The sequence below is a fragment of the Dendropsophus ebraccatus genome, chromosome 1 (assembly GCF_027789765.1).
Source record: "Dendropsophus ebraccatus isolate aDenEbr1 chromosome 1, aDenEbr1.pat, whole genome shotgun sequence".
NCBI lineage: Eukaryota > Metazoa > Chordata > Amphibia > Anura > Hylidae > Dendropsophus > Dendropsophus ebraccatus.
Window position 1 is genome coordinate 131,400,110 of NC_091454.1, and position 11,527 is coordinate 131,411,636.

Sequence of the window (11,527 nt, forward strand, 5' to 3'; positions counted from 1 at the left end):
TATTAAAAAGGGGAAAAAACCCAACTGCTCTAACAAGGCTTTTTTTCTCTATCATCTGTAGTGTTGAGCACTGATGTGTTTCTCCCCTACAGATATAAAACACCTATATACTGCTATAGCTTTCTGCATACTAGTGTGAATTAAGTCATTTGTGTTAAAAAAAAAAAAAAAAGTGCATGCATCACTCCTTTGACTCCATGAGAAAAGCATGTCTGAAGGTTTGGCTTATATATACACACACACACAAAGTATTTCCTGTGTCCACGGATGTTATTTTCTGATATATCATGACCTGAAGAAACAAAGAAAATTCAATTAATATTTTGAAGTTAAAGTATTACTGTCGTTTGGGAAAACTTTTGACATTTCATAGGGACACGTCAAAAGTATTGATTAGTTTGGGTCCATGTGTTCAGACCCATACCGATCAGGAGAACGAGTGCAGAGAAAACATGCTGCAGCGCGTCCTCTCTCAAAAAGAATTGGGCTTTATAAACTTAGACCATGAGCCTAACTCTTTTTCTCTGAGCATGAGCACGTCCTCTACCACTCATTCTCCCGATTGGTATGGGTCTGAACGCTCAGACCCAGACCGATCAAACTTTTGACAAGTCTCTATAAGATGTCAAAAGTTCTCAAAAGACAGTGACAAAAAGGAACAAAATACAGATAAAACATTTGGCAATTTTCCTGGAAACAGTAAAAATAATAAACACATTGCTAATTTTGGTCACCAAACCTCCAATAAGGTGGAATGAAAATTCAAAAAAAGGTAGCATGTTTGGTACTAATAAAAGGTACAGGTTTGTCGGCTGAAAAATAAAATTATACCTACAGGCACAGAAATTTTTTTAATTATTTTAATATAGGGTTTTCCAAGATAACAATTTATGAAATTTCCACAGAAAGGATTATTAATGAGGGTCTGACCATTTGTGAATGGAGCGTCAACATGCATACTGGACCATGGCTTCACTCACACACTATGGGACTTCTCAGTCAATTTTGGCACCTTCTCCAACTTCCATGCAAGCCATTCAGCCCCTACTCCACTCAGTCCCAAAAAGAGATGAAATGTTGGCTATTTCTAGAAACATCACTGATGAATGCAGGCAGGAATTTGCCAAAGTAAATACAGATCTTCCCAATCTTAGAAACAGGGTTATCACCCTGAAACAAACTTCCAATAGAAACAACCACTACAGTCTTTGCCGTGCAAAACACACTGTGCACCCACTCCACCAAGTTCACTGTTCTACAATCACATTTGAATGAGCCGGAAAACTGCACAAATCAAAATCATCAACGCAATTAAGGCCTACCCAAATCTGTCACAGCGCCTGACCTCGCTTCTACCTTCTTAGGCATCTTTAACAACGTCCTGGGAAGCCCATCCACCAACACTACTGAACTTGACAAGAGAGCATAGAGCTGTCTGCTCTCCAGATTCTGGCCCAGCCAGGGATGTAATTTTCTTGGTCTAGTTCTACTGGTTCAAGGACAAGATCTTGGATAATATGAGAATTACCTCTGCTAACAAATTCAATGGCAAAACTCTGCTGATCCTTTGCGACTGTCTAGTCGTATTGTTTACATGAAAATCTGCCCTTAAACCACTGTGTTCCATTCCTACTATTCTCACTTATACAAACTAGATGGCATTTCTTTGCTTAAAGAGTCACTGTCGTATTTTTTTTTTTTTTGCAGAAATCAATAGTCCAGGCGATTTTAAGAAACTTTGTAATTGGTTTTATTAGCCAAATCTGCCATTATCTGCATGTAAAAAGCCTTTTCCCAGGTCCCCCCCTCCTTCCTCTTTTTCATCCACTCTGAAAAATCTGAAAATTGTGACTTGTTGCAGGAGACGTACCCTGTCTGCTCTAGGGAGAGGGGAGGGGGGAGGAGGAAGGAGGGAGGGAGTTAGCCGGCAGCAGAAAGCAGATAACAGAGGATTACAGGCACGGAGCTGGGTGACAGCTGTAATCAGAGCTCAGACAGGTCACTGGTGATGGTCACATGAGATATCCCGTGAGGGATTTGTAGATTAACTCTTTGTTGTCCTGTTTTGGTCTTTTCTTTAGCTCTCTCCATAGGAGAACAATGAAGACAGGGGGGAGAGCTTCAAACTGCTTTTTCATGATAAAAATGCATTTTTCGGATAATAAACCCAATTACAAAGTTTCTTAAAATCGCCTGGACTATTGATTTCTGCAAAAAAAAAATTCACGACAGTGACACTTTAATGTAGATTTAAAAATCTGAAAAAGTTCTAGCTAATAGGCTTCAAACTCTACTCTTTTATGCAATTGATTTAGATCAAGGCCGCAACAATACTTTAAAATTTATTATATAGGGTGTCATGGTCAGCCAATTCTTATGCCCTCAAAAACCTTGGAGTGGGAGATGCATTGATAGAGGAGGTGATGGTTCTTTATAATTCCCCTTCTGCTAGACTGAAGATCAATGGTACCCTTTTGTATTTCTTCAATATTTACAATGGCAAGGATTGTTCTATTTCACCCCTTTTCATATGTGATGGCCATGGAACATCTACTTCCACACCAACCCTGACGTTAAAAGAATACACATAGGACAGACAGCATATAAATGCTCCAGTTTTACAAATGACCTGCAATCCCCATATCCAACACACATATTTCCCTTTGATAATCCTTCAGTGTGTGGTTGTATTTTGTCCTTTTCCCACTGGGCTTAAAGAAAGTACATAGACTGCTTCCTCACCAATAGGGAGCCTGGAACTGTAAATCCACTTTCTGTATTTTTCTTAGGAAAGTGTCCACATCATACACAATGATTCCATTCTGTTCATACTCCTCAGTAACCATGGAGGTTGTGCCTGTAGAGAAATACAATTTACAGCAATTAAGATTATAACCACTGACAGGTGAAGTAAATAACATTTATAATTTCACACCAATGGTAACTTAGATCCCAGCTGGGATCTATTTCAGTAGCAGGGTTCCTCATGAATATACTTGGCTGACTGCAGCAGTTTACCGGGGTAAGGATATCTATGTGTATATCTAATATTGGTAGTTATTAAAGGAAAACCACCCTTCAGTGATGGAATATCCTAAGGGACATTTACATGGTCGGATATAAACGTGTGCCAATCTGAGTAATCCAGCATAATCACGGCTTGCTTGCACGAGTGATTGAGCGTGCGGAGGGCACCAACAATCACTGCATAGTTTGTGCTATATAAATACATTGTTATCAGCTCCATGTCTCCTGTTTAGACAGAGAGGTGTGGCTGATTTTAATAATTTTACCGGCCGCACAACAGATCAAATTAGCCAAATAGCAAGGCAGGTGGTTTTACACAGGGAGATTATCGGGTGAATGAGCATTCTCAGAAACATCCATTAATGATAATCAGCCCATATAAAGGGGCCTTTCAACAGTTTGTAGTGATAAGGCTGATATAGCATGGGGTTATTACTACTGTTGAGTAATATTACCTGTCAAATAGACAGCAAGTCTAGAATGGATATGTTGATATTGGAGGTTCAGGAGACATGAAAGATCATCCAATGGTTCCTTAGATCTGGAGTCACACTGGTGATAAGGCAGAATTTCAATAATGTTTGAGTGTTGGTAAGATTTGAGCAGACTCATCTTTGTTACAGACAGAGTTTCAGACCTAAGACAAAAAAAGAGGAAAAAGCATTCATCAGTAAACTGAATGACACAGCAAACAACAGTGGTTTCATGAGGAAGATCTGCACATCATGCGACAAGTGTACGGTTATATCCATAGTAATGGAAACTATTGTTTTTACATGCAAGAGTAATCTTAGGATAGGTAGGATCTAGCACTCAGCAGTTAAAAACCCTTTCAACATAGAAGAACAGGCAGTTGATAAAGGAGATTGAGCAGGCTATGGCTTTATAACTTAAAGTGACACTATCACCCCCTTTTAGCATTATGACTTCTCTACACAGGTCTAAAGGGTACATTTAGCAGTTTTCATACCTTATTTTATATCATACCTCATGGTGCTTGTTAAACTAAAAAGTGATCTTTTATCATCTGTGGATTGTGCTATTTGGGCGGGGCTTCCAGTGAAAGATCACTTTCTACTGGAACAAGCGCCATGACATATGATATAAAATAAGGTATGAAAACTGCTAAATTGACCCTTTACACCTGTGTAGAGAAAATCATAATGCAAAAAGGGGATGACAGTGTCACTTTAAGAACCACTTTGGCTGGCATAACGGCACTGAATAGAAAAAGAGCACCATGATAAAAGTTTGTAGAAAGTCAGTCATGCACACAGACAGACATATGACTATATGAAAAACTACACCAATTGTTTGTATTAAGACAAACACTTGTTGTGATTCATGATATGTACTTTTTAAAATCGATTGTTAATTCCATGATTGTTGTAAATGATATTACAGTATAAACATTTATAAAATCCATTACATATTGAATCAGCAGCTTTATATGGGAGAAAATTAAGTTTTAATCCACCAGCTTGCGGCAGGTAGTCATCTGGGCGGCTCCCCACCCGGTTGTAGTCACCACCCTCTGCCTCTCAGCGTGCTCGGGGGGATGATTGACAGGCAGAGAGGGCAGTAATAGGCCTCTCTGCCTGTCCGTCATCCCTGCTGAGGGCGTTTTAAACTTTTATTAGGGGAGGGGATTTTTATTAATAAAAATACTCATGGGGGACTTTTATTATTACTACCCTGAACACTCAGTGAAGTATACTTAATACAGCACTGATCGATTAGAGCCACGTGTTGCAGAGAGGGCCTTCACGGTAAACCCTGGAGCCTCAGTTGTGACTCTCAAAACACAGAAAAAGCCAGATATCCCTCCAGGGAAAGAAACCTGTTGCCAATGGGTGTGTCCCAGTGGGGAGATCACCAAACTACCCTAATACATAGCCCCTTAAGCCCCACTCTTTTGAGTATTGGGACACAGTATTGTAGCATTTAGTAACTGAATGAGCAAATAATAAGTTAAGATTTGTGCGGCACCTGATCTCTCAACATTTGAATCCCTATGGCTGGAAAACACAGATACAGCCTATGGCTTACTGTGAGCAAGCTTACATTCATGCATCTCTAGCTGTAACCTGTAAAGGAGCAGGTTTAGCAATCATATTGTCGTGCTCTTCTTTTACAAAGAATAGAAAGAAATGGACAATAAGATCTTAGTTGTTTTTAGTCCAATGTATCTATAATAAAGTTATTTTGCATAACAGTGGACCCTCCGCACAAGGGGTTCACATCAGGACTTGTAGCACAGGTACAAATCCTAATGCGAAACCACCCTTTAAGTTACATTACAGACAAAAATATAACCTTTTATTTTCTTTAAGCTTCCGATTCTCTCTGTAATGAATCAGCCACTTCCAAGGAGAGTTTCTGTTCATCTTCTCCAAAACAGCAAGAATTTCCTTTAGTTTTCCTAAAAGTCGTTGAAAGAAAGGTTATACTTAGTGCAATAAGATCTGCAAACAGATCCAGATTAACCAAAACAATCCAACCCATACTACAGGGTACACTGGAGAAATCCATGTAATATCAAGTATAAACTCCCAAGTAGACACTGACCCAGAGTTATGTTTTCTAATACAGTTTTGTCTGAAGCCACAAAACCACCAGCTTGGAAGAGCTCCTCATATGTTGACTCAGCCATATCCTCTGGGGTGTCCACACCAGCAAAGGCTACATTAGGCATCAGCTTGAGTTGTTTCAAATAAGGAATCTACAGACATAAAAGAGAATGTGATTACAATTGCATGCAACAACCAAGAAACTTAAAATTATTGCTTTGTATTATGTTGCTGTTTACGTCTGTCTCCTACTTGATTAAACAAATTATAAGCTGTAAAAATAGTGACTTCAGCTGCAATCTTTTCTGTAGCTTCCTTGATCAGCCTAGTGCAGAAAATACAGGATGTGGTAATAAAAGATCCTGTTTGGTGATGACACGGTAGCACAGCCCATTACATAAAAGCTACTGGTTATACTGTAAATGAACATGGGTAAAATCTGCATAAGGGCTTACGCACACAGCTTCATTTACATTGGCCTAATTGTAAGATGCATGTTTTCTCCCCCATTTATATTTACGATCACTGCTCAAAAGGCAGGCAGTTTTATGTAGGAAAGCTGTATGGTGGTGGGCTGCATTTCAAATGCCTCGTCCTATATTAAATGTTTAAACCTTTTATAGCAAAGACCAAATATTTCAGAACATATCCAATTGCCAAACCTCGCAAACAAACTGCAACCTGATCCTGATCTACCATTAAAGAGTCACTGTAGTTTTTTTTTTTTTTTTTCAGAAACCAATAGTCCAGGCGATTTTAAGAAACTTTGTAATTGAGTTTATTAACAAATATGCTATTATATGGATTTAAAAAGCCTTTTCCCAGCCCCCCCCCCCCCTCCTTCCCCTTTTCCATTCACTGCAAAAAAAAAAAAAAAAAAATCAGGAAATTGTGACTTGTTGCATCAGACATACCCAGTCTGGTCTATAGAGAGGGGAGGGGGGAGGAGGGAGAAGGGAGTTAGCCGACAGCAGAAAGCAGATAACAGGATTACAGGCAGGGAGCTGGGTGACAGCTGTAATCAGAGCTCAGAGAGGTCAGTGGTGACTGTCAGAGGAGATAAGGGGTGAGGTATTTGTAGATTAACTCTTTGTTGTCCTGTTTTGGTCTTTTATTTAGCTCTCACCATAGGAGAACAATGAAGACAGGGGGGAGAGCTTCAAACTTCAAACTGCTTTTTCATGATAAAAATGCATTTTTCAGTTAATCAACCCAATTACAAAGTTTCTTAAAATCGCCTGGACTATTGATTTCTGCAAAAAAAATTTCACGAAAGTGACACTTTATTTAAATCCCCCAATAATTGCCTACAGCAGTATTACCTCATAGGTTTTCTGCTCATGGAATGACAGCGAGGGTTCAGGACATCCCTGGCCCTCTTCACTCTACTTACATTAACTAACCTACACAGGGTTTTCATTTTTTAGCAGGCAATGAAAGGTCTGAAAGCCCTAGTTCTTTAAAAAGGCATGAAGCCATTTAAGGGGTTCAAGAGGCCCAAGACAAAAACAGGATAGGCTTCAGCATAGTTGAACCCAAAAGGCATATTTTATTTGGCCTTAAATTGCTACTCATCACATATGACTGATCATATATATACTTTCTATCACAAATCAATATTAAATAAAACCTTTACATACCTTGTTTATGCAAGAAAACACATCCTCATTTTTTATGATGACTAAAAGCTCAGGAGATTTACAATGTTCACTGCTCAAAAATTCCTGTGGATCCGTGGGAATATGACCATCCTTTACCAGTAAGCTCTGTGAAACAACAAAGGTCTTATGTCATCTTATCTCTCTTTCCCCCCAATATTTTAAGGGTTTGGTTTAATGAAAGTACACCTTTCCCTAAAATCATATTATCTGTACCCAACAACACCAAGGCCTATGGCACAAACCAAGCTGTGGTTTTACTATAATGCATGTGGTTTCACAGAAAAACCGTGGTGTTTTTCAACTCCCTTTGAACGGCTGCACAATTCCTGCAGGCAAAAAATGTCTGCAGCTATCAACCCCTTGTTGTCGCTGCCAGTTTTTGCCTTAAATTGTACCCATCATTTCGCTGGATATGGAACCGCAGTAGACTACAGTATTACAATGTAGTCTACAGTGCTTCCAGCAATTCAGCCAAAGGGAGGGATGTATGGTAAGGTCCTCAGGTGACTATATGTGCATAGGATAACAACAGATGGGAACAATGCTGATCTTTAGGTGGGTTTATTCAGACAGATAAGAATATTAAAACTTATGAAAATAATAAGGAAAGGAAAACAAACAGTTTTGTATGGTGAGGTCCTCGGGTAGCTTATTGTACACGAATAATGATTAAAATATATGCCTATTGGCTTGAGAAACAGTGTACATTATCATACATAAATGGAAAAATTAAATACTGTAAAACATTGTCAATATTAAGAGATTAGAGATCTCTGTTAAAAATAGTGCACCATGTAAAAAACAAAAAAATATACAAAATATGAAAAAGTTGGAGACATATAAAGACAAAAAAAAAAAAAAAAAAAAATATATATATATATATATATATATATATATATATATATATATATATATATATATATATATATATATATATTATATATAAAATAAAAGCTGAAAAAAAATGAAATAAATGGGGAAAAAAAAAAAAAAAAAAAGTTTGTGCGTTGTGTATGGACGCTTCATCTATCAGGCTACACTCTGATAGTAATCAGTAGTACAGCTTGTAGATATTGTTCTGCTTAGTAGTAGCTTTTGCAGTAATAGATATCAATTTTCTGCATTAGATTAGTCTTTTAGGGGCCGCAGTAGGATTTTTGTTAATAGCATATGCATCAATGGTCCGGCGGCATATACATCTGTGTTTTAGATACAGCAGTATGAAATTTGGTGTCAAGGACACCTCTCACCCGTCCTTTGGTCCAGTCCGAACTCTGAGGATAGCGGGTTCAACGAGGAGCCGTCCCGGCAATGATGGTTGTCTTCCGGGCGGTAGAGCGCTCTTAGCGCTGTCTGGCGTTCAATATAAAGGATCTGTGGTCCATGCTTGCGCAGATGAGTCTGTTGCCCGCGGGACCTCGTGGATATTTGGATAATATTATATATATATATATATATATATATATATATATATATATATATATATATATATATAATAAGATCCTTTTTTTCTCACAATAAGAATCTACCAATGTATATACATCCAGCATTTTTCCATTCATTCATCTAATACAATTGTTCCACCAAGAAGCAACAAGCACTCGATTCTGGCGCCAAATATCCACGAGGTCCTGCGGGCAACAGACTCATCTGCGCAAGCATGGACCACAGAACCTATATATTGAACGCCAGACAGCGCTAAGAGCGCTCTACCGCCCGGAAGACAACCATCATTGCCGGGACGGCTCCTCATTGAACCCACTATCCTCAGAGTTCGGACTGGACCAAAGGACGGGTGAAAGGTGTCTGTGACACCAAATTTCATACTGCTGCATCTAAAACACAGATGTATATGCCGCCGGACCATTGATGCATATGCTATTAACAAAAATCCTACTGCGGCCCCTAAAAGACTGTAATCTAATGCAGAAAATTGATATCCAATACTGCAAAAGCTACTACTAAGCAGAACAATATCTACAAGCTGTACTACTGATAACTATCGGAGTGTAGCCTGATAGATGAAGCGTGCATACAATTAACTATTTACATGTGTATCCAATCAATCAACTGTTTAAACCACGCCGTTAAATACAATTGAGTGCTAATTACATCAAGTACCACTTGTGCAATCATCCATTCATTGCTAATATCTATCAATTAACAATCGCTATTCCTAACTCATGTTCAGCGATCTTGTAGATGAATGAATGAATGAGATCAATCTATACATAAGAGACTAACGCACAAACTCTTTTTTTTTCATTTATTTCATCTTTTATTTTATATTTTTTATTTTTTGTCTTTATGTCTCCACAACTTTTTCATATTTTGCATTTTATTTTTTAATTGTTTTTTTTACATGGTGCACTATTTTTAACAGAGATCTCTAATGTTGACAATGTTTAACAGTATTTAATTTTTCCATTTATGTATGATAATGTACACTGTTTCTCAAGCCAATAGGCATACATTTTAATAATTTTTCGTGTACAATTAGCTACCCAAGGACCTAACCATACAAAACTGTTTGTTTTCCTTTCCTTATTATTTTCATATGTTTTAATATTCTTATCTGTCTGAATAAACCCACCTTAAGATCAGCATTGTTCCCATCTGTTGTTATCCTATACACATATAGTCACCTGAGGACCTTACCATACATCCCTCTGTCTTCTATCTAGTCCCCTTTGGTATAAGGGGACAAGGTTAACCTCGGTCACTATAGGCTGCAGTAGATCTCGTACCAATCTCCGTTTTGTTTGCAATTCAGTCAAAGGCCTCTGACATGAAAGAGCACCTACTAGATTTTAGGGCCGATTTTTATTTAGGATATTTTGTATGGATCTTATCAATTTGCAGAGGCCTTGGGGTGCAAACATTTTTAGTTGACATTTTGAGTTGACGTAGGTGCAATTTTGGGCACAGGTGATTATCACTTTTCATTCTATTTTTTCTTGTGATGAAACAAGTACAACATTTAAAAAAAAAATAAATAGAATTTATGTACATCATGTGGAGTAAATGACATCTTAACCCCTTAACGTCATTTACGCCCCCCGCTTCCTTGACCTTCCCGCAGGATGACGTAAATGTACGCCCTGTTGGGGTCCCATGATATGGAGCAGGCTCAGGAGCTGAACTTACTCCATAGCCGGTGAGGACCGGCTGCTATCTGCAGCTAGGCCCTCATACTCAATGGCGGGCCGTCGTATGGCCTGACTGCCGGAGGTCCCTTACCTTCCTCAGTGCAGTCAGGTCTGCATGTGGCCGGCCTGCTTGAATCAAAAGATCACATAACACTGATCCCTGCTATGCTATTGCATAGCAGTGATCAGTGTATGAAATCTTATGTATGTATGTATGTAAGTAAGTAAGTAAGTAAGTAAAAGTCCCCTAAGGGGACTTAAAAAGTGTAAAAAAAAAAAAAAAAAAAAAAAAATCTAAAGTTTTAAAAAATGCCCCAAAGTCCCTCCCCAATAAAAGTGAAAAATCACCCCCCTTTCCCATTTTATACATAAAACACATAAATATAATAAAGTTATATGATAAAGTTAATCAACATATAATATACTGTAGCGTGCGTAATCGTCTGATCTATTAGAATAAAACATTATTCCCGCATGGTGAATGGCGTGAATAAAAAAAATGGTAAAAAAAAAATTTTTTAAATTACATTTTATGTATAAAAAAACTTCATGAAAAAGCGATCAATACGTTTGATGTAGAAAAAAAAGTTAATAAAACTAAAGATCATGGCGCAAAAGATGAGGCCCCATATGACCCCGTAGGTGAAAAAATAAAAAAGGTTATAAGAGTCACAATAGGGCCATTTTAAATATACCTATTTGCAAAAAAAAAAAAAAGTTTTACTGCTTATAAAAATAGTAAACCTTTAGAAAACTTGGTAAACATGCATATCGCTGTGTTCAAACTGACCTATAGAAGAAAAACCTGTCAGTTTTACCGTAAAGTTCATTACAGAAACATGGAATCCCCCAAAATTAGCGGAATCACATTTTTTGACCCAAATTCACCCCATAAATGATATTTTGGGGGTTCCATCATTCATTTTATGGCAGATTAAAAGATGACATTACAAAGTACACCTGCTCCTGAAATAAACAAGACCTCACATGGCCCTGTAGGTGGGGAAAAAAAAAAGTTATGGGGCTTAGAAGGCGAGGAGGAAAAAACAAATGCAAAAGTGACAATTGGCCCGGTCCTTAAGGCCATTTCAGACTCAGTCCTTAAGGGGTTAATGTTATT

General features: G+C 38.0%; 1 protein-coding gene across 7 annotated transcripts in view; it reads right to left on the minus strand.

Moving 5' to 3' along the window:
- Positions 1-226: 226 nt before the first annotated feature.
- Positions 227-11,527, minus strand: part of TASOR2 (transcription activation suppressor family member 2) — a 71,023-nt gene continuing 59,722 nt past the window's right edge. For all 7 annotated transcript variants that reach the window (XM_069978986.1, XM_069978995.1, XM_069979004.1 and 4 more), the window contains 6 exons: positions 7,238-7,363; positions 5,596-5,749; positions 5,344-5,449; positions 3,483-3,664; positions 2,743-2,857; positions 227-292 (listed from right to left, as the gene is read on the minus strand). In XM_069978986.1, the coding sequence (XP_069835087.1) occupies positions 286-292; positions 2,743-2,857; positions 3,483-3,664; positions 5,344-5,449; positions 5,596-5,749; positions 7,238-7,363 (690 nt within the window). In that variant the 3' untranslated portion in view covers positions 227-285. The remainder of the gene's footprint in view (positions 293-2,742; positions 2,858-3,482; positions 3,665-5,343; positions 5,450-5,595; positions 5,750-7,237; positions 7,364-11,527) is intronic.